Here is a 23,950-nt window from a genome sequence, read left to right as displayed (position 1 = left end):
AATCCAGCCATTCTGAAGATTTTCCTAAAGGAACTTGTCAAGCACTTCCTACTCATCTCTATTAAGTAGATAGACCTTACAATCCTTAGGTTAGAAACTCTTAGTCAACTCAATTGTATAGTTCTAAGAGTAATGTTTAGGAAGCTAGTCAAATTCCTTTTTACTAAAGACTTTAAGGAACTCTTAGACAAAATCTGGCAGGCTGGGTCTATATGTGTTCTAGAGTTAAGTTGTTCTAAGTAGGTTCTAGACTGGTTCTGTCTCAGAAATCCTTTAGATTAACTCTGTTCTGTCTTAACTAGAATATGTGTCTACATATCTATCCTAGTCAAAGAAGAACAACTAGTCACCTTTATCAGAACTGTTAGTAACATTGAAAGTGTCTATATCTACTTAGAACAGTAGTACAAGGTAGTTATAAGACTCAGAACACTAATTAAACACAAGTGTTTACTCTAACTAGTTAATAGTAGGGTTGTAAGCCTTGAGTCATTTGAATCTAATAAAGACATCTGTTTTTCCAAGGTTGGTAACTCTGAACTTAATACTTTCCTTATAATCCTGAATAGTCATTCATAGTTAAACAAACTTAGTAATCCAACCATTCTATTTTAGGGTTCTGTCTGTATTATATACTAGGATTAGAAGTAGAATGTATTAAGTAGGGAGGTAGTGTTTCTACACAAAGGCCTTATTAATGTATGAGCTAGTGTACTTACTATCTACTAGAGCCATTGTTCAGATCTGAGAGGATCCTGAGAAGGGAGCTAAGAGGATAGGGACCTAGAGCTAGTGTCTAGAATGTTCTCTAATAAATTACTACTTGTTCTAAAAGGAATGTACAGCTTGTACAGTCTTGTTGTCTAAGAGGGTAAGTATATACACTAACATTTCCTTATTAACCTCTCTCTTTTAACAAGGACAGACCTATGTCCTCAACTATAAACTCAGTTAAGACTATTCCTACTTAATACTATAGACAAACTACTAAGTAGTAAACAGGACTAGATAGTATTCTAAACATTCTGAGTTCTCAGAACACAGAGGTAGCAGGTTAGATTGTGTGAATTTAGACTCAGATAAAGTGTGAAGAGAAGAATCAAAAGAATCAGAAGAAATAAGAGAACTATCTACTTTTGTTTTAACTTTTCCTTTTTAATAAATAATTTTCTTAATTTGCTTTTTCTACTTTTTCTACTTTTCTTACTTTATTTACTTCTAATTCTATAGTGTCTATTGAATCAAAAGTAGCTGTTAAAAAATCTGAGTTATAGCCCTTCAGTACTGTATTCACTGTTAAGTCTCTACAAAATCCTAGAGTATATAGTTAGTGTTAGTAACAGTATAGAGGGGACCTAAAGGCTCAGTAAGAGGACCCAGGCTACAACTATCTTACACTACAGAAATACAGAGTGTGAGTACTAGAATGTAGTCAGAACTTACAGAACAGGTGAAGAGAGGGAGTGAGACAAGAGTAGAGTATATAGAGTAAGCCTAAGAGTATAGGACTACCTAGAGTAGACAAGATCAAGACTACAAGACCAGTCTGATCTTGTACACCTATATATACTAAACTACACAAGAGTACTCAGGGAGTATGAGCTACTAAGAATGATAAGCTATGAAGAATGAAAGAAAGGGAAGGTCAAAGATAAAGGTACAAAGAATGAAGGGATAGACAAAGGGTAAGAGACTATAGAATGAACAAAGAATGAAGGGGTGGTCAAAGGAATAGAATGATAAAGTAAGGAAGGATAGTAGTAAGAGTCAGTACACATATAGTCTATAAACAGTGCCCCTGAGAGACAGAAGTCCTGAGTTCTAGTACAGAAGGGTGTAGAACCCTTAGAACTGAAGGTACAAGAGTAGAGAACTATAATATTACTCTCTCTCTAAAACTAATTGTCCTGATTAGTGAACATTAGACTCAGTTAGTAGCTTAGGTATAGGTTGGAACAGTAGGGCTTGGAAATCTGTAAGGCTGAGTTTGTGTAGAGCACTAGGATGAAGCTGATAGAAATCTTAGATTGTCTTAGGAGTATAGGTAAGGTTCTTAGCAGGTTCTCAAGTGTACTCCTCAACTGGGTACCCTTTCTAGTAAACAAGGAATTTGAGTTTTCTGTACAGTAGCTTAGTATCTACTATATACTCTACTTCATATTCTAGTTTAGAGCTAATAAGTTCTAGTAGAGGTAGAGGGGGTTTTTGTTATAAAGGAAAACTGGGATTGTAGTACTAAGACAACAGAACCTTATTAAACACTAAGTGTATACACTTTCATGTTGTTAGAAGTTAGAGTTTGTAGGCAGAGGTACTGACCTTCTTTTCAATAATGAAGAGTCTAAAGCACTTGTTGTCCAACTTCTTTATTAGGCAATCTGAGGTCAGATTAGTAGCTTCTAGTATAACCTTGTTACTAGGCTAGTAATCCTCAGCTACAGACCTCTTCCAATCATAGTTCTACTTTATAACCTGTACTACCTTCTCTAAAAGAGCTTGTACATCCTTCCTAGTTCTGTGTATCTGTTCTACAAAGTCTGTTACAGATTCAGAACTGCTGTTCCAGTTTGGAACTGTCCCCTAGTATAAATGTCTCTCATGATTGAGGAAGAACAGGGACTGTCCTGTTACAGAGTGTTACTAGTTATTATGTACAAATTCTGTCAGTACTAACTATTCAGACTAATCTGATTGCTAATGATTGATAAACATCTAGAGGTAGAGCTCAATCTCCTGATTAACTCACTCAGTTTGACTGTCAGTCTACAGGTGATATGTAGTAGAAGGGTTCCCTTAAATTCTAAGAAGCACATACAAGTCCTACATGAATTTCAACTTGAATTATAGTCTATAATTGTGAATAAGCTTCTGAGGGAGTCTGTGTAGCTGAAAGACATGATTCTAATAGATACACACTATACTTTCAGAAGTAAGTTCTGTTTGAGTCAGAACTGTATAGACTTGCTTAGAGAATCAGTTGACAATCACACAGATAGTATTGTAACTCTAAGACTCAGGTAGCTTACTAATTAGGTCCACTAAGACTTCTTCCTAAGAGTGATCCAGGATTCAATACAGATGTAAGGGAGTCTAAACCCTGGTCTGGTAGGCCTTAGTCTGTTAGTATGTATTATAACTAGTTATATACTTTAGGATTTCCCTCTACATTCCTAGCTACTAGTAGTTCTAAGTAATAAGTTCCTGTGTTTTGTGTCAGCCTAAATGTTCTATAGTTGGATTGTTGTAATAAGCTCAGACAATGTCCTCCTACAGCTTCCAATCCTTTAGAATGTACAGTTGGCCTTCCTAGTAAACCTGTCCATCCTTATCCTCCTCCTAATCCCTAGCCTGCTTCTCTAGCTGCTTTACTACAACCTAGTCCTATGTGTGTCTTAGAGCTTACTGTATGTGAGTAATAAAGTCAATATCCTTAGATTTGAGTCAGATCTCTTGGATTGTCTTGGATACAAAACAGGAATTGTCTAGGAGAACAAGATTCTTGTTATTATTCTCCCCCCTTTTATAACCTACTTGTCTTGAGAGTAAATCAGCTTTTGTTATTTGTGTTCCAGGTTTGTAAGTTAGTATAAAGTTGTAGTCTTGTAGTTCTAACATCTAGTAGGCTTAGTAACAGTTGAGCTTCTAAGGCACTCAGAAGTACTAGAGATTAAGGTGATCACTCCAAATCTTAAACTTCTGTACAGTACTAAGGAGATATTAACACTACTCCTTTAGGGAACAGACAATTGTAAGGAGTTTCTTGTTATAGATAGGGTAGTTCTGTTCTGTTACAGATAGGGATTCTGATCAGAACACTATCAGACACTACTTTCTGTTAATGAACTAGGACAGTACTGTACTATTTGTAAAGTTGGAAGAGTTGGCTTTAACTCAGAACTTGTCTGTAACTGTTAGAACTACTAATATAAGCTTGCTAGTAATAGCCTACTTGAGGGACTCAAACACAGACTACTACTGATCATCCTATTACTAAGGAACATCTTTACTAGTGAGATTGTGAAGAGGCTAGACAATAGTACTGAAGCCTTGAATGAAGCATTAGTAGTAGTTCACAAACCTAAAGAATACTTAGACCTGTTTCAGGTTTCAAGGTTGTAACTAGTTCCAAACTACAGGTACCTTTGCTGGATCCATACAGACCTTACCTTCACCAATCACAAAGTCTAGATAATCTACTGACTCCTGTGTAAAAGAGCACTTTGCTTCTTAGAGGAACAGTTTATTATCTTAGAGCTGTTGTAGAACTACTCAGATCAGTCAGTAATAGTACTCAACTGTCTGGGTAAAGATCAGAATGTTGTCTAGATACACACTAATATACTCTAAGTCAATCAGATCTGTAAGAATGTGATTTATGAATGACTGGAACATTGTAGGCAAGTTGGTTAGTCTGAAGAACATTACAGTTGGTTTATACAATCTGTAATTGGTTCAGAATACAGTCTTCTACTCATCTCTGTCTCAGATCCAAATATTGTTGTATCCCTATCAAACATCCAACTTAGTAAAAACCTTAGAGGTATGTGTCTTATTAATGAGCTCCTGAATCAGGGGGAGTAGGTACTTGTTTTTAATAGTACTCTCATTAAGACAACAATAATCCTGGACTGGGCAGAGCTTCCTATCTTTCTTTTTGACAAAGAAGAAAGGGGAGGCTATAGAGGACTTTAAGGGTTGGATCCAGCTGTTCTGAAGATTTTCTTAAAGGAACTTGTCAAGCACCTCCTACTTGTCTCTGTTAAGTAGGTAGACCTTACAATCCTTAGGTTGGAAACCCTCAGTCAATTCAATTGTATAGTTCTAAGAACAGTATTTAGGAAGCTGGTTGAATTCCTCTTTATTAAAGACTTTAGGGAACTCTTAGACAAAATCTAGCAGGCTGGGTCTATGTGTGTTCTGGAGCAGAGTTGTTCTGTAAGGGTTCTAGACTAGTTCTGTCTCAGACATCCTTTGAATTGACTCTACTCTGCCTTGACTAGAATATGTATCCACATATCTATCCTAGTTAAAGAAGAACAACCAGTCACCTTTATTAGAACTGTTAGTAACATTGGAAGTGTTTGTATCTACTCAGAACAGTAGTACAAGGTAGTTGTAAGACTTAGGACACTGATTGAACACAAGTGTCTACTCTAACCAGTCAATAGTAGGGTTGTAAGTCTTGAGCCATTTGAACCTGATAAAGATGTCTGTCTTTCTAAGGTTAGTGACTCTAAACTTAATACTTTCCTCATAATCCTGAATAGTTATCTGTAGTTGGACAAACTCAGTAATTTAACTATTCTAGTTTAGAGTTCTGTCTGTATTATATACTAGGATTGGAAGTAGAACACATTGAGTAGGGAGGTAGTGTTCCTACACAAAGGCCTTATTAATACACAAACTAGTGTATCTACTGTCTACTAGAACTATTGTTCAGATCTGGGGGGATCCTAAGAAGAGAGCTAAGAGAACAGGGACCTGAAGCTAGTACTCAGAACATCCTCTAATGAACTGCTACTTGTTCTGAAGGGAATGTACAGCTTGTACAGCCTTGTTGTCTAAGAGAGTAAGTATATGTGCCAACATTTCCTTATTAACCTCTCTCTTTCAACAAGGACAGACTCATGTCCTCAGCTGTGAACTCAGTTGAGGCTATTCCTACTTAATACTATAGACAAACTACTGAGTAGTAAACAGGGCTAGGTAGTGTTCTGAACATTCTAAGATCTTAGAACACAGAAGTAGCAGGTTGGATTGAGTAGATTTAGACTCAGATAAAGTGTGAAGAGAAGAATCAAAAGAATCAGAAGAGATAGGAGAACTATCTACTTTTGTTTTTAACTTTTTTCTTTCTAATAAATAATTTTGTTAATTTACTTTTTCTACTTTTTCTACTTTTTCTACTTTTCCTACTTTATTTACTTCTAATCCTACAGTGTCTATTAAATCAAAAGTGGTTATTAAAAAATCTGAGTCATAACCCTTCAGTACTACATTTACTGTTAGGCCTCTACAAAATCCTAGAGTACATAGTCAGGGTTTAGGAGTTCTGAGGTAACTTCTGAATTTACAGAAAAGGCTTCTTACTACAAATCCTACTTGTTACTCATCATTACTCTAATGACCTAACAGATATACTGTTACTTCTGTAGACAGTCCTTAATTTAGTGCTCTGACTTTCTGCAGGTAAAGTATACTCCTTACTTTCAGGCTTCTCTAATGTCTATTAGAACAGATTGATTACAAATTACAGACAGATTGATCTGAGGGCTCAGAACTGTTAGAGCTGAATGTATGTGTAAGTACTCTGTACAGACTTGACACATTCAAGCTACAGCTTGGTTGAAGGAAATAGTGTGTGTCTTCTACTCAGTGTAAGTGACCAGTTCTAACATTATTCTAAGAATCTTATTAACCAGTTCTAGGTAAAGAGTTTTTTCAAGTATTCTAATAAGGACATTATTAAACCTAAGTACAAATCCTGTCTTCCAGGCCAGGATATCAAACTCCTGAAAGAAGGTGTTGGTAGAATGTTTGCTCTGTTACAGAGACACAAGCTTGTTCTATACATTACACTTCTTATTCAGATTAATGAAGGAAGCACAGAGCTGTTCTATGAATTCTGAATACAACTCATTGTTCTAAAGTTGGATCAGGCTTCTAATCTAATGTCCTTCAATCCAGTTCTAGGCCCAGGTGGCTGTGTTGCCTTCCTTCATAAAGGAGAGGACAAATAGGACACAATTAAGATCTGAGGATAGATTAGTCAAAGTAGTAGTTATGTATAGTTTAACTTAGTACTAGAAGTCCTCAAAGTGCTACCTATTAAAGTTCAAAGAGTAGGCTACATACACTTTCTTTCTAGAACAGGTTACAACTTCCAGGACAATCAGAACAGGTTCTGAGGGGGCTGGGGACATGTAGTTAGTAAAGGCCTCTTAGATGAAGGTCTACACATATTAAGCTAGGTCTGCTTGTAACTACTAATCCAGCAGGACAGTAGGGGTGACAGTTAGTGTAGGAGTGTTCATGTCTACACTACAAAGGAATCAGTACTAAACTAAAAGGGGTAATGAATAGAAGAAGGGTGGCAAAAGTTTAAAAGGGGTTTAGGGAGTTTAAAATTTAAAAATGTAGAAGGGTTAGAACAAAGAGAAGAGATTAACACAACAGCAAGTACTAATGCTTGAAATGTAAGAGAGTTATAGGGTGGTAATAGGTAGTCTTAATCTAATGTCAGTAACAGTGTAGAGGGGACCTGAAGGCTCAGTAAGGGGACCTAGGCTACAACTATCCTATACTACAGAAATACAGAGTGTGAGTACTAGAACATAGTCAGAACTTGCAGAACAGGCAAAGAGAGGGAGTAAGACAAGAGTAGAGTATATAGAGTAAGCCTAAGAGTACAGGACTACCTAGAGTAGACAAGATCAAGACTACAGGACTAGTCTGATCTTATACACCTATATATACTAAACTACACAAGAGTACTTAGAGAGTATGAGCTACTAAGAATGATAAGCTACAAAGAATGAAAGAAAGGGAAGGTTAAAGATAAAGGTACAAAGAATGAAAGGATAGACAAAGGGTAAGAGACTATAGAATGAACAAAGAATGAAGGGGTGGTTAAAGGAATGGAATAATAAAGTAAGGAAGGATAGTAGTAAGAGTCAGTACACATATAGTCTATAGACAGTACCCCTGAGGGACAGAAGTCCTGAGTTCTAGTACAGAAGGGTGTAGAACCCTTGGAACTGAAGGTACAAGAGTAGAGAACTGTAACAGTCAGAGTCTAAGAGTTCTGAGATGACTTCTAGATTTGTAGAAAAGGCTTCTTACTACAAATCCTACTTGTTACTCATTATTACTCTAATAACCTGACAGATATACTGTTACTTCTGTAAGCAGTCCTTAATGTAGTGTCCTAACTTTCTGTAAGTAAAGTATACTCCTTACTTTTAAGCTTCTCTAATGTCTATCAGAACAGATTGATTGTAAATTATAGACAGATTGATCTGAGGGCTCAGAACTGTTAGAGTCAGACACATGTGTAAGTGTTCTACACAGACTTAATGTATTCAAGCTACAGCTTGGTTGAAGAAAATGGTACAGGTCTTCTAGTCAGTATAAGTAATCAGTTCTAACATTATTCTAAGAATCTTATTAACTAGTTCTAAGTAAAGAGCTTTTTCAGACATTCTAATAAGAACATTATTAAATCTGAGTGTGAATCCTACCTTCTAGGCTAGAATATTAAACTCCTGAAAGAAGGTATTAGTAGAATGTTTACCCTATCACAAAGATACAAGCTTGTTCTGTACATTATACTTCTTATTCAGATTAATAAAGGAAGTACAGAGCTACTCTATAAATTCTGAGTACAACTTATTGTTCTAAAGTTGGATCAGACTTCTAATCTAATAACCTTTAATCCAGTTCTAGGCCTAGGTGGCTGTATTGCCTTCCTTTATAAAGGAGAGGACAAATAGGACACAATCAAGATTTAAGGATAGATTGGTTAAAGTAGTAGTTATGTATAGTTTAACTTAGTACTAGAAGTTCTTAAAGTACTACCTATTAAAGTCTAAAGGGCAGGCTACATACACTTTCTTTCTAGAACAGGTTGTGACTTTCAGAACAATCAGAATAGGTTCTGAAGGGGTTAGGAACACATAGTTAGTAAAGGCCTCTTAGATAGAGTGTTAGCAACAGTATAGAGGGGACCTGAAGGCTTAGTAAGAGGACCCAGGCTACAACTATCCTACACAACAGAAATACAGAGTGTAAGTACTAGAACATAGTCAGAACTTACAGAACAGACAGAGAGTGAGAGTAAGACAAGAGTAGAGTATATAGAGTGAGTCTAAGAGTACAAGACTACTTAGAGTAGACAAGATTAAAACTATAGAACCAGTCTAATCTTATACACCTATATATACTAAACTATACAAGAGTACTCAGGGAATAGTAAGCTACTAAGAATGATGAATCACAAGGAAATGAAGGAAGGGAAGGTCAAAGATAAATGTACAAAGAATGAAGGGATAGATAAAGAGTAAGAGACTATAGAATGAACTAGGAATGAAGGGGTGGTTAAAGGAACAGAATGATGAAGTAAGGAGGGGTAGTAGTAAGAGTCAGTCTGTATATAGTTTATAGACAGTACTCCTGAGAGACAGAAGTCCTAAGTTCTAGTACAGAAGGGTGTAGAACCTGTAAAACTGAAGGTATAAGAGTAGAGAACTATAACATTACCCCTCCTCTAAAACCAATTGTTCTGATTAGTAAACATTAGGCTTAGTCAGTAGTTTAGGTATAAGTCAGAATAGTAGGGCTTGGAAATCTGTAAGGCTGAGTTTGTACAGAGTACCCAGATAAAGTTAATAAAAGTCTTAGATTGCTTTAAGAGTATAGGTGAGATTCTTAACAGGTTCCTAAGTGTGTTCTTCAACTAGGTACCCTTTCTAGTAAACAAGGAATTTGAGCTTTCTACACACTAGCTTAGTATCTACTACATACTCTACTTTGTATTCTGGTTCAGAACTAATGAGTTCTGGTAGAGACAGTAGGGGTCTTTGTTGTGAAGGAAAACCTGGATCATAGTACTAAGACAACAGAACCTTGTTAAACACTAAGTGTATATACTTTCAGGTTGCTAGAAGTTAGAGTTTGTAGGTAGAGGCACTAACCTTCTTTTCAATAACAAAGGGTCTGAAGCACTTGTTGTCCAACTTCTTTATTAGGCAATCTGTAGTCAGATTAGTAGCTTTCAGTATAACCTTGTCACCAGGCTAGTAATCCTTAGCTACAGACCTCTTCTAATTATAGTTCTACTTTATAACTTATACTATCTTCTCTAAAAGAGCTTGTGTGTCCTCTCTAGTCTTGTGTATCTATTCTGTAAAGTCTGTTACAGATTCAGAACTACTGTTCTAGTTTGGAACTGTCCTCTAATACAGATGTCTTCTATAGTTGAGGAAGAACAGAGACTGTCCTATAGTAGAGTATTACTAGTTATTGTGTACAAATTCTGCCAGAGCTAACCATTTAGACTAATCTGACTACTAATAATTAATAAACATTTAGAGGTAGAGCTCAATCTCCTGATTGACTTACTCTGTTTAACTATCAGTCTGTAGGTAGTATACAGTAGAAGGGTTCCCTTGAATTCTGAGAAGTATGTACAAGTCCTGTATGAATTTCAACTCAAATTGTAGTCTGTAATTGTGGATAAGCTTCTAAGAGAGTCTATGTAACTAGAAGACATGATCCTAATAGATACACACTATACCTTTAGAAGTGAGTTCTGTTCAGGTTGGAACTGTGTAGACTTGCTTAGAGAACCAGTCAACAATTATACAGATAGTATTGTAACTCTGAGACTCAGGTAGCTTACTAATCAAGTCTACTAAGACTTCTTCCTAAAGGTGATTCAGGATCTAATACAAATGTAGAGGAGTCTAAACCCTTGTCTAGTAGGCCTTAGTCTGTTAGTACATATTGTAACCAGTCATATACTTTAGGATTTCCTTCTACATTTCTGACTACTAGTAGTTCCAAGTAATAAGTTCCTACATTTTGTGTCAGCCTGGATGTTCTACAGTCAGATTGTTATAATAAGCTCAGACAATGTCCTCCTACAGCTTCTAATCCTTTAGAATGTACAGTCAGCCTTCCTAGTAAACCTGTTCATCCTTATCCTCCTCCTAGTCCCTAGCCTGCTTCTCTAACTACTTTACTACAACCTAGTCCTGTGTGTGTCTTAGAGCTTACTATATATAGGTGACAAAGTCAACATTCTCAGATTTGAGTCAGATCTCTTAGATTGTCTTAGACACAAAACAGGAATTGTCTAGGAGAACAAGATTTTTGTTATTATTCTCCCCCCTTTCATAACCTACTTGTCTTAAGAGTAAATCAGCTTTTGTTATTTACATTCTGGGTTTGTGAGTTAGTACAAAGTCATAGTCCTACAGTTCTAACATCTAGCAGGCCTAACAGTAGTTAAGCTTCTAAAGTGCCTGAAAGTATTAGAGATTAAGGTGATTACTCTAAACTTCAAACTTTTGTACAGTACTAAGGAGATATTGACACTACTCCTTTAGGGAACAGACAATTATAAGGAGTTCCTTATTGTAGATAAGATAGTTCTGTTCTGTTACAGAGAGGGATTCCAATTGGAACACTATCAGACACTACTTTCTGTCAATAAACTGGGACAGTACTACTCTATTTGTAAAGTTGGAAGAGTCAGCTTTGACTCAGAACTTGTCTACAACTGTTAGAACTACTAATACAGGCTTGCTAGTTATAGCCTACTTGAGGGACTCAAACACAGACTACTACTAATCACTCTATTACTAAGGAACATCTTTGCTAGTAAGATTGTGAAGGGGCCAGACAATAGTACTAAAGCCTTGAATGAAGTATTAGTAGTAGTTTGCAAATCTAAGGAATACTTAGACTTGTTTCAGGTTCTGAGGTTGTAGCCAGTTCTAAACTACAGTTACTTTTGCTGGATCCATTCAGACCTCTCCTTTACTAATTATAAAGCCTAGATAATCTACTGACTCCTGTGTAAAAGAACACTTTGCTTCTTAGAGGAACAGTTTATTATCTTAAAGCTACTATAGAACTGCTCAGATCAGCTAGTAATAGTACTCAACTGTCTGAGTGAAGATCAGAATGTTGTCTAGATACATACTAACATACTCTGAGTCAATCAGATCTGTAAGGATGTGATTCATGAATGACTGGAATGTTACAAGCAAGTTGGTTAGTCTGAAGAACATTATAGTTGGTTTGTACAATCCACAATTAGTTTAGAATACAGTCTTCTACTCATCTCTGTCTTGGATCCAAATATTATTGTATCCTTATCAAACATCTAACTTAGTAAAAACCCTTGTATACATCTTATTAATGAGCTCCTGAATCAGGGGGAGTGAGTACTTGTTTTTGACAGTACTCTTATTAAGGTAACAATAATTCTAGACTGGGTAGAGCTTTCTATCTTTCTTTTTAATAAAGAAGAAAGGGGAGACTATAAAGGACTTTAAGGGTTGGATCCAACTGTTCTGAAGATTTTCCTGAAGGAACTTGTTGAGCACTTCCTACTCATCTCTGTTGAGTAGATAGACCTTACAATTCTTAGGTTGAAAACCTTTAGTCAACTCAATTACATAGTCTTAGAGGTAATGTTTAGGAAGCTGGTTGAATTCCTCTTTACTGAAGACTTTAGGGAACTCTCAGACAAAATCTGGCAGGTTAGGTCTACATGTGTTCTAGAGTTGAGTTGTTCTGAGTAGGTTCTGGACTGGTTCTGTCTTAGAAATCCTTTAGATTGACTCTGTTCTGCCTTGACTAGAATATGTGTCTACATATCTATTGAAACAATTAGCATCACACTAGGAACCATACACTACATGTAGACAATCACAGTAATCAATTCTGAACATCTGTATAGCTTATAAAAGTATCTTCTAAGAACACCCAACTATTCTGTATTACAAGCATTTGTAAAATGCATACAGTCTCAGAATGGACTTACACATACTACTTATTTCACAAGACATACAGATTATGTACTTATTACAGGCTCAGAACACAAGTTGTATTACAGTAGGTGGCTCAGTAAACCATTATATTATTATTGCCTGGATCAAAGTACTATAGTCTTCTAGTCAGATAAGACATTAGGGTAATTAAAGTGATGATTCTAGGAGACAGTCAGAAATCTCAGAACTCTCTGTACTTTGTCTGCACCAATCAGATTGTAACAGTATGCAAACCTTCTACTTCTTTTAATGTAAATCTTGCATTTCCTCTTGTATAACATTTCCTGTAGCTAGAATACAGACTATATAAATTTTCTTCATACATTTTTCACCCCATTTTCTTCTAACCTCTAGCAAAAGGTTCTCTTGTTTGTTCTTGTATATTTTGTTATGTTCCTTTTGTTCAACCACAACATTTCCCTGTTAGTACTATAATTTTCCAGAACTTGGAAAACTATAAATACAGTTACTCATGTACTAGATACAGAGGGAATTCAGATAGTTCACCCATTGATTTAGCTCTTGTCATTTGTCTCAAAGTCCTCTAGCATGAGGCATAGTCTTAGTCTTTGTTGTTTCTGTACCAGTTTGTTTATTGTGTACTTTACAAGTGTACATTCTGTTATTCATGTCTCTCTTCCAAGGTTACAACTATACTGGAAGAACTTGCACCTGTTTAGAACCACTCTAGTCTCATAAGACTCATGGTTTAGCTCCCCCTCAAACTTAACAAACCACCTGTGTTCTTCTCATAGATGTATTACAGGAGTTTCATCTAGAGCCTACTATAAGAGGGATTTCTATAGTTAAACAATACAAGTTCTAACAGTTCTTAGTATCCCAAACAGGTTTCCCAGACACTAGCCTGTAGCCTTAGGCTAACACAGTCACAGTCAGCACCAGTACCTGTATTGAGCAGAATATGCAGATCTGCTAGAATCTAATCACACTGTGAAACTTCTGATAGTCAGACTATCAGAAGTACAGAATCCAAAATCACAGAGACCTTAGGAACACTATTAGAATAGTAGAGTGTACAAGTCAGTAACAAAGAGGAGGAAGAAGAAGACCTTATAGTATTGTCACTCAATCCCCAAGTAATTAGTCTCTGAATTCACAACAAACTACTGTATTTCACATCCTCAGAATTGTATACAAGTTTGTAAGCAACTCTACAACATTCCCAAACTGTGTTGACATTACAACTGACTGTAACTAGAACACTATGTTACAGAAGAGCACAGTTGTCTCTGTAGGAAACAGAGACAGTCTAACAGTCAGTATTATTACTCTTACTAGTAACTAGCTTATTATTAACAATACAGCTCCAGTTATAGTAACAACAACTTGTAAGTGACACACAACTACTTTAGTAACTATAAGTAAACACACAAATTCTATCACAACCAAGACTAGCAGTACAGCTAATGACTATATTGAACATTCTGAAGCTACCTTGTTGTAGTGTACACAATACACTGTCTTTTGACAGAACCAAGCTCTGAGAGTTGTAGAGGTATTTTACAGACATAGAAAGTCTTACAAACAAATACAATATAGTTAGAGTAGATATCATTCTGCTTGTAATAAAGTACATATCTGTAGAAGTAGAGGATTTGTAGGATAATGTGGATAAGGTGTCTTAGGATACATTCAAGAGGAGAGTAATTGTGTATTATCTGAGCCTTAAGACAGGAGTACAATATGCTAGAAGTGACCTGGATACTATAGTGTAGAAGTAGGCAGAGAGAGGAATTACAAATAGGGACAATTTGGGAATGTACTACTGAGAGTTTACACTCATAGTGACCTACTTGACAACTAACAATAAGCTGTCTCTAGAGGAATCTTACTGTGTTTTTCTGTGTGTATTCTGTAGAGTAATTGTAGAGAAACTGACACAAAAGTTAGAGATCAAGTATCTAGACTATAAGGACAGACTTGTATATAATATTACACAGGTTGTAGCTGTAGTAGGGTCAATCCTTAGAGGATCTACACTCATAGTAGTTAGTAGAGTAGAGACACTTGTGAGCCTGCCTATAATTCTGGTTAAGTAGGAGGAAGTTAATTTGACAAGTATTGTAGAGACACTTTAGAGTCTACAATTACAAGTAGAGTCAATAAAGTAGGGCCTGAGATCAGGAGGAGTAGGATACAGTAGAGGTTCAGGTGAAGGATTAGGAAGTAGAAGTTGTGTGTTCTACAGAGAATCCAGACATTTTATACACAGTTGTTTAAAAGTGTTGAAATACATTATAAACAGAAAGTGTGTATAGAGCCTGGACAATAAGATTGTTATAACTAATAGAAACACCATTTCTGGGATAGGACAAACCTTAAAGGAAAAGGTGGATAGCTACTTTCTGTCTTTACAAATACACTCTGTAAGTTTTGTACAGACTGTACTAGTTATTATACATACTTTAGGAGCCCTTATACTAGTTACAATAGTAGAGGTTGATAAAGAAGAAGAGGAGGAGGCAGAGAACCTTGTAGAGTTTGAAAGGCTTAAAGTAATGCTAGGAGAAGTGTGTAAGAAGGTTGCAGAACAATCAAAGGTGAAGAATGTAAAAGGGAAGAGAAAGTAAGAGTATGATTACAAAGTAGGAAAGCCTACAAATGTTGGACTAATGCTAGCAAGTATGTAGTGAGACAGAACCAGAATGAAGGAGTACCTGTACTACTACATTACACTAATTGAGGACCCAGAAATAGCTGGACAAGTTTTAGATTATAGCTTAGACTAGGAAGTGTGTATTACACAGTAAGAGTTACTCACAATTTCTCCAGAGCTTTAGAAGAAGACTTGCAATTTAGTTATGTTAAGGTGCTAAACAGACAGAAACACTATGTTCTACAGTAGAGAACTGCCTATTACAGGAACAAACCTTTGTACACTGTAGTAGTATTGTAACACATTAGTAGAAGTTAACTATTTGCTTCTACTCTGTATACTTGAGACAATAGTAGACAGAAAGATTGAGGTAGATTGTGTACTAGACTAGGGTTCAAGCATGAACATAGTTTGAGCTGACATGTAGGAAGTATTAAAGATTCTGCTGGATTGTAATATGACTGTTATACTTGAAACAGTAGACACAGGTTAGGGATCAACTGTAGAACAGATTCTAAGGTTGTAACTCTCTATAGGAATACTTTATATAGATATTGTAGTACAAGTTGTGTAGAAGGCTCTGTTCAGGATATTACTAGGTAGACTGTTCTTTACAACTACAGAATACAAAACCAAAGATTTTGCAAACAGGGAATAGTATGTAACACTTTAGGACCTGAATGATTCATCAAGAAGATGGTCCCTGTCTACCAGAGTGAGGGCACTGTGATACAAGCCAGAGACAGATTTTTGAGAAGCATTAAGGAACTAGAAACACTACAATTCTAGAGAGATGTGTATGTGACAAGTAGATTAGGAAAGAATGAGCAGAAGAGTAATAGTAAGGTAATGATTCTATACAGAGGAAGTGGCAAAGAAAGTAGAGGAAATGTGAGACAGGATTGTAGTCAGGGATTATGAGTCACAGAATCATAGTTGATAGAGGTAGCAGAATTGTGGAAGTCAGTAATCCTTAATATACTGGATGATAAACTTAACACAGTTTTGTAGGCTTACAAGAAAGTTGCAAAAAGGTGCACCCTGTACCTAGCATACTTTTAGAGGAGTTCTGTATAGTCAGACAACAGTACTCTAATCCTCTAGCTAGGATGCCTATATTACTGAGGAAACTACAGTCCTTTGTGCCTACCAGATGACTCACAGAAGAATGGATGTAAGCAATTAGAGAATTACAATCAGGATTCCTATGGTTGGAAGAATGGAAGCTTGTAGAGAACCTATTAATACTACAGTTGGAAGCATTTGTGTGGACAAAAGAGGAGTAAGGAACATTAGACCCTATGTATTTTGATCCTATCTGAATTCTGACTATCAAGCATGTACTGTAAGTGGAGAAGAGTATTCTGATTGTGTACAGAATTGAGAAGAGGGTAATAGAGTTGTTGAAGGAGAAGTTGTGTAACAGAGCAATTGAACTGTTGAATTCCTTGTATCAGTTGTAATGGTTTTGCATCACAAAGAAAGACAGAGTATTCTTACAATTTATTATTAATTTGCAGAGGCTAAACACAGTTACAATAAAGGATGTAACCATTCTGCCAAACATGGAACTAATTGTGGAAAGCTGTAGAGGTTGTACATACTATACACAACTCAATTTGCATATTGTGTTTGATCAGAGGAGTTTGGACAAGTAGTCTAGAGATCTAACAACCTTCTAGACACCTTTAGGGATGTTTTGCTTGACAGTGTTGTCAATGGGTTACACTAACTCAGTACAGATCCTGTATAATAACTTAGTGTTCATTCTTCATGACAAGATTCTGAATGTTACAAACCCTTACACAGACAATATACTAGTAATTAGACCCTACTCAAGATATGAGAACACAGACAGAACAGAGGAAACAATTCCTGAGAACACAGGAATACAGAGATTTGTATACAAGCATTTGATGAATGTAAATCAGATTTTACAGAGAGTGAAAGTAGTAGGAGGGATGTTTTCTAGGAAGAAGATGATACTTTGTAACAAGTCCACAATTTTTGTTGAGTATAAGCTGACATACTTAGGGAGAGAGGCTAAAGAATTGTAAATACAGAAGGTTAGGGATTGGCTACCTTGTAAGAGTGTTACAGAAGTCAGGGGATTTCTCAGAACAGTAGGAGTGCTTTGTGTTTTCATTTGGAATTATACAAAGCTAGCACAACTACTCAATCAACTCACACAAAAGAACTTAATATTCATTTAGAATGACAAAGTACAGGCATTTATAGACACACTAAAGGAAGCAGTTTTACATTACTCTGTGTTGACACTAATTGACTACAAGTCAGAATATCTAGTAATCTTAGCTGTAGATTTGTCTATCATTAGAGTAGGATAGTATATTAGACAGGAGCACCTGGATCACAAACAGAGAATAAATTGATTCAGATCCATCAACTGGAACACAACCTAGGTGTAATATTTGTAAGCAAAAATAGAGCTGTTCAGACTTTATTGTACACTTTATATATTACACATATATCTTATAAGAGTCAGGAAATTAATTGTAGAAATGAACACTTTGTATGTGAAAGGAATGATTAATAAGTCTGACTTACAGTCTAATGCTACAATTAATCACTAGATAGCTAGTATTTTACTATTTGATTTTGAGTTCTGCTACATTCCTGCATTAGACTTTAAGTGTACAGATGGATTATTATAACACTAAGCAGTATCTGAAGACTCTCTAGACAACAAGACATATGAGGACTGGATTGACAAGTTATACAGATTTTACACAGCAGAAATAGAATCAACACAATACAGATCTTGGCCAGAGATTTACAGGTCTACAGAACACAAAGCTTTACTAGTTGAATGTAAAGAAACATAATCCTAGGCTTTATATACAATGTGCTGAGAGGCACACAATAACATTATTAACAAATCATTCTAGGTAAACAAGGATGTGATACAGACAACAAGTTCTAGCAGACTGTAATGTAGACTAATCCTAGAAGTTGTTATTCTGAAACAGAACTGGAATTGGATACATTAAGATAGACTAGAACAACCCAATCTGGAGCACAGAAGAACAGAAGGTGAAGCAGATAAGGGACAAGAGGAACAGGCAGCTAGAGGAGAGTTTTGCAGAGTTGTACAAACCAAGGAGGTAGAAGGAGCAGATAACAAAGTAGAAGGTGACAATCTAGAGCTGATAGAGGTTGTGTACAGTATCTATAGTAGTAAGACTGAGGGATTGAATGTAATAGTAGAACAATTCCTACAATTACTAACTACTAAAAAGTAGGAAGCTAGACTGAAAGCTGTGAAAGAGTATCTTAGCTTGCTCTACAAACTGAGCAGAATTACAGATGCTGATTTCCTAATGTTTATACAATATGTAGTACAGTTCTTTGTACAGAATAACAAGATTTGGCATTAAGGGCTTGAAGGAAAGTATTGGATTGTACTAGATAAGGACAGGAGATAGGAGTTGGTTAGGACAGTACATAAGGACTTAGGACACAAGGGAATCTTTGTAGTACAAGCCTGGTTACTGGATTGATTCTAGTAGCCATCTCTTACAGAAGATATTAAGTACTTTATTAGGACTTGTTATGTATGTCAGACTTAGTAAATACAACAGGTACTGATTCTACTAAGTATTCTGAAGATTGTACTACTTTTCCAAAAGATCCATATAGATACAAAAGTTATACTGAAAGTAGGAAGGTTCTAATATATTGTGTATGTGTGTTACTTGTTATTAGAGTATTCAGAGTTTTGTATACTTTGTACAGAGAACAGAAGGGCAATAGGACAGTTTATCTTTGCAGAACTTTTATACTAATATAGAGTATGTCCCAAGCTTGTAACAGACAACAGAATGCCTTATGTTATAGTGTTAGACTACTTGTAAGAACAATACTACATTAATCATATTCAGATTTCTGTGTATAACTCTTGTGTGAATAGAATTATTGAGCAGAAACATTTGGACATGTAGGAAGTAATTGTAAAGACAGTAGGAGACAATATTGAACATTAGTATAAGTATACACATTCTGTGTTCTGGGCAGAGTGGATTACAATTCAGAAAGTGACTGGATACTTACCCTATTACCTTGTTTATAGAGTAGAGCCAATATTACCATTTGACCTGAACAAGACAACATATTTAGTTCTACCTGAAGGATTACTACTAATGATAGAGGAACTGGTAGTGATTCAAGCACAACAGTTACAAAAGAGACTGGACAACCTTACACAAATGATAGAACATGTTCAGAAAGCTTACAAAGGATACACAAGGCATTTTACAGAAGTCAATTGTAATCAGATCAAGGACTACAACTTTACCCTAAGTGTACTAGTACTAATCTGTGCTCTGAACTAGAATACAAAGTAGAGTACATAGTAGATACTAAGCTATTACACAGAAAACTCAAATTCCTTGTTTACTAGAAAGGGTACCTAGTTGAGGAGCACACTTAGGAACCTGCTGAGAACCTTACTCATACTCCTAAGACAATCTAAGATTTCTATCAGCTTCATCCTAGTACTCTGTACAAACTCAGCCTTACAGATTTCCAAGCCCTACTGTTCTAACCTATACTTGAGCTACTAACTAAGCTCTATGTTCACTAATCAGGACAATTGGTTTTAGAGGGGGGGTAATGTTACAATTCTCTACTCTCATACCTTCAGTTCTAAGGGTTCTACACCCTTCTGTACTAGAACTCAGGACTTCTGTCCCTCAGAGGTACTGTCTATAGACTATATATGTGCTGACTCTTACTACTACCCTTCCTTACTTTATCATTCTATTCCTTTGACCACCCCTTCATTCTTTGTTCATTCTATAGTCTCTTACCCTTTGTTTATCCCTTTATTCTTTATACCTTTATCTTTGACCTTCCTTTCTTTCATTCTTTATAGCTTATAATTCTTAGTAGCTTATACTCCCTAAGTACTCTTGTATAGTTTAGTATATATAGGTGTACAAGATCAGACTGGTCCTGTAGTCTTGATCTTGTCTACTCTAAGTAGTCCTGTACTCTTAGGCTTACTCTATATACTCTACTCTTGTCTCACTCTCTCTCTCTACCTGTTCTACAAGTTCTGACTATGTTCTAGTACTCACATTCTGTATTTCTGTTGTGTAGGATAGTTGTAGCCTAGGTCCCCTTACTAAGCCTTCAGGTCCCCTCTATACTGTTACTGACAAATATAAGTGTTTCCTTTTGTTCTCTGTACTACTACAAACAGTCCAAGGTATTACAGTTTCATCTTTTGTCCTAAGTTGTTACTAACTTTTGAATTTGATGAGTTCTGGTAAGGGTGGAGGGGGTCTTTGTTACAAAGGAAAACTGGAATCATAGTACTAAGACAACAGAACCTTATTAAACATAGGGTGTATGTGCTTCTATGTTGTTAGAAGTTAGAGTTTGTAGGTAGAGGCACTAACCTTCTTTTCAATGACAAAGGGTCTGAAGCACTTGTTGTCTAACTTCTTTATTGAGTGATTCAAGGTCAGATTAGTAGCTTCTAGTATAACCTTGTCACCAGGCTAGTAATCCTTGACTGTAGACCTCTTCCAATCATAGTTCTACTTTATAACCTGTACTACCTTCTCTAAAAGAGCTTGTGTGTCCTCTCTAGTCCTGTGTATCTGTTTCACAAAGTCTGTTACAGATTCAGAACTAATGTTCTAGTTTGGAACTGTTCCTTAGTACAGATGTCTCTTATGATTGAGAAAGAACAGGGACTGTCCTGTTGTAGAGTGTTACTAGTTATTGTACACAAATTCTGCTAGAGCTAACCATTCAGACCAATCTAATTACTAATGATTAATGAACATCTAGAGGTAGAGCTCAATCTCCTGATTGACTCACTCAGTTTGACTGTCAGTCTGTAGGTAATATGTAGTAGAAGGGTTCCCTTGAATTCTAAGAAGTACATACAAGTCCTACATGAATTTCAACTTGAATTATAGTCTGTAATTGTGAATGAGCTTCTAAGGGAGTCTGTGCAACTAGAAGATGTGATCCTAATAAATGTGTACCATACCTTCAGAAGTGAGTTCTGTTTAGGTTGGAACTGTGTAGACTTGCTTAGAGAATCAGTTAACAATCATACAGATAGTATTGTAACTCTAAGACTTGAGTAGCTTACTAATCAGGTCTACTAAGACTTCTTCCTAAGAGTGATCTAGGATCTAATACAGGTGTAGGAGAGTCTGAACCCTTGTCTGGTAGGCCTTAGTCTGTTGGCACATATTACAACCAGTCATATACTTTAGGATTTCCTTCTACATTCCTAGCTACTAGTAGTTCTAAGTAATGAGTTCCTGCATTTTGTGTCAGCCTGAATGTCCTACAGTCAGATTGTTGTAATAAGCTTAGACAATGTCCTCCTACAGCTTCTGATTCTTTAGAATGTACAGTTGGCCTTCCTAGTAAACCTGTCCATCCTCATCCTCCTTCTAATCCCTAGCCTACTTTTCTAACTGTTTTACTATAACCTAGTCCTGTGTGTGTTTTAGAGCTTACTGTATGTAGGTGTTACAATTCTCTGCTCTCTTACCTTCAGTTCTGAGGGTTCTACACCCTTCTGTACTAGAACTCAGGACTTCTGTCCCTCAGAGGCACTGTTTATAGACTATATGTGTGCTGACTCTTACTACTACCCTTCCTTACTTTATCATTCCATTCCTTTGACCACTCCTTTATTCTCTGTTCATTCTATAGTCTCTTACCCTTTGTCCATCCCTTCATTCTTTGTACCTTTATCTTTGACATTCCTTTCTTTCATTCTTCATGGCTTATCATTCTTAGTAGCTCATACTCCCTGAGTGCTCTTGTGTAGTTTAGTATATATAGGTATACAAGATCAGACTGGTCCTGTAGTCTTGATCTTGTCTACTCTAGGTAGTCCTGTACTCTTAGGCTCACTCTATATACTCTACTCTTGTCTCACTCTCTCTCTCTGCCTGTTCTGTGATGTAAGGATATGTAGAATAGCCTTACATGAGGAAGATTCTCTTCTTTACCAGTGCACTCAATACACTGACTGGGGTAATCAGTAATCAAGCGTTGAGAAGGGGAAAAGAATCCCCTAACCCTTAGCCTGAAGACTCTTTATATGCGGTTACACGTGTAGTGGATACAAGTAGGCTAACTAATAACGAAAAAAGCACCTACAAGCACCCACAACACCTTCATAGCAAGGAGTGTGCTTGCGTGTGCTCAGCACAAGAGTGCAATCGTTACACACACCCTCCAGCATTTAGTCCTAAATGCTCTAAGAATAATAGATAGATTAGTCGAATAAGTAATAGAAAACCAACCAATAAGTGTATAAAATTGGGGGTGCACTTGGTAATCCTGTAGAAGTATCACTGGTAGTCCAAGGGGTGTCCTGAGTCGGTTCTGTTGTAGATTGTATGTATTCCAGGTTGTAGAACTTGTTGCAACGTTAACTGAAATCGCGGTCGACCATTTGGATTCCTTGTCTTGAGTCCTGAAGCGTTGCTCACTGGGTTTGCAAAGTATTGAACGGGTTTTGTGTCAAATTGAGCAGATTGTGTGGTTCTTGTGTCTTGATGTGTCTGGTCTCTCCTAGCATACTTGTCCTGGTATTGAAAACGTAATAGCGAGTTTGCTATCAAACGTAAGGGTCGTCAAAGTTGGTATTCCTGTAGGATAGTAGCCTGATGTCCTAATAGATGAATAGTGGCGTCTGGGGAAGTATCCTGTGTATTTCTAAGGAGTAAAGTAGTGTTCTGTGGTCCTTTGTGCTCGAAAACATAGTTAATAGTAGTATCAAGGTTGTTAATAGACTTGTACTGGTCTATTGTGTGTCTCCTGGTCCTAATTGATGACACTAACAATGTCCAATGCCAATAAGGTGTATTACCTTTGCCTTCCAATGATAATACAATGTGTTCCCTGCTTGAATTGCTTGAAATATTGCTGATAACCTTGCAAAACTGACTATATGCGCTTGTTTCCAACGTTTTGGATAGTTCTTCCTGCATTTCCATACTGTATTCCTGTGTCTGCTGTGCTACCTTGTGTCTCGATGGATTGTTGTTCGTTCGAATATCCATAGTATTGAGTATTCCTAGTTGTGAAGATGATGTATCAACAGTAGCATGTATCTGTATCTCTAAGTAATCCTGTATCACTTTGAACTGTGTGATTGTCTCATGGAATCTCAATCTATGTTTGTTTGTATTCCATCTTGCTTTCAACCAAGCGTTCGTATCCTTGCCTGTATGTGTTATTTCCTGGTTTCTTTCCTTAGAACTGATGTCTTGTACTGTTTCTCTTTCTTGAAACAGTTCGCTTTCGTTAGGTCTGTGTATGCACAATAGTATTGAAAGTAATACTTGATAGCAATAGTGCAATGTCCTTTCTCTTAGCAAATATCTCTCTAGTGCCTTGTACTTTATATTCCTGACAATTCTGTAAGTACTTATGTACCTAGGTAATAGTGTTGTTGCTCTGTATACCTGTAGTTCCATAATCTCAATGGAAGTATGTCCTGGATTGTGTAGATCGAATATTGACATTGTCCAACGTCCACAAGTCTGTCTATTCGACTTATCTCTCCTCTGAAGCATTGTATTGATTGCCCATAATTCTGTATGCTCCGTTGTCTGACCATAAGTCCTGTTTCTGGTACAATTACCTGTCCTGAATCCATTCTGTATTGAATATCTTGTCTCATGGCTGTAGTTTATCAATATCAACGTGCATTTTGTACTTTCTGATCTTGCGATTGTGTCTGAATACTCATTGATATCTTGAGTAT

At 36.5% G+C, this 23,950-nt stretch overlaps 1 protein-coding gene across 1 annotated transcript; it reads right to left on the bottom strand.

The window, feature by feature from the left end:
- Positions 1 to 23,487: 23,487 nt before the first annotated feature.
- FOMMEDRAFT_161273 (uncharacterized protein) lies at positions 23,488 to 23,708 on the bottom strand (the record flags this gene model as incomplete). Its single annotated transcript, XM_007270820.1, has 2 exons — positions 23,488 to 23,592; positions 23,649 to 23,708. The coding sequence occupies 2 exons, from the start codon at positions 23,706 to 23,708 to the stop codon at positions 23,488 to 23,490; spliced, it is 165 nt and encodes a 54-aa protein (XP_007270882.1).
- Between the last annotated feature and the right edge of the window lie 242 nt (positions 23,709 to 23,950).

This window comes from Fomitiporia mediterranea (genome assembly GCF_000271605.1).
Source record: "Fomitiporia mediterranea MF3/22 unplaced genomic scaffold FOMMEscaffold_14, whole genome shotgun sequence".
Taxonomy (NCBI): domain Eukaryota; kingdom Fungi; phylum Basidiomycota; class Agaricomycetes; order Hymenochaetales; family Hymenochaetaceae; genus Fomitiporia; species Fomitiporia mediterranea.
Note: the sequence above shows the minus strand (reverse complement) of the source record. Positions and strands in the feature narration are given on the sequence as shown.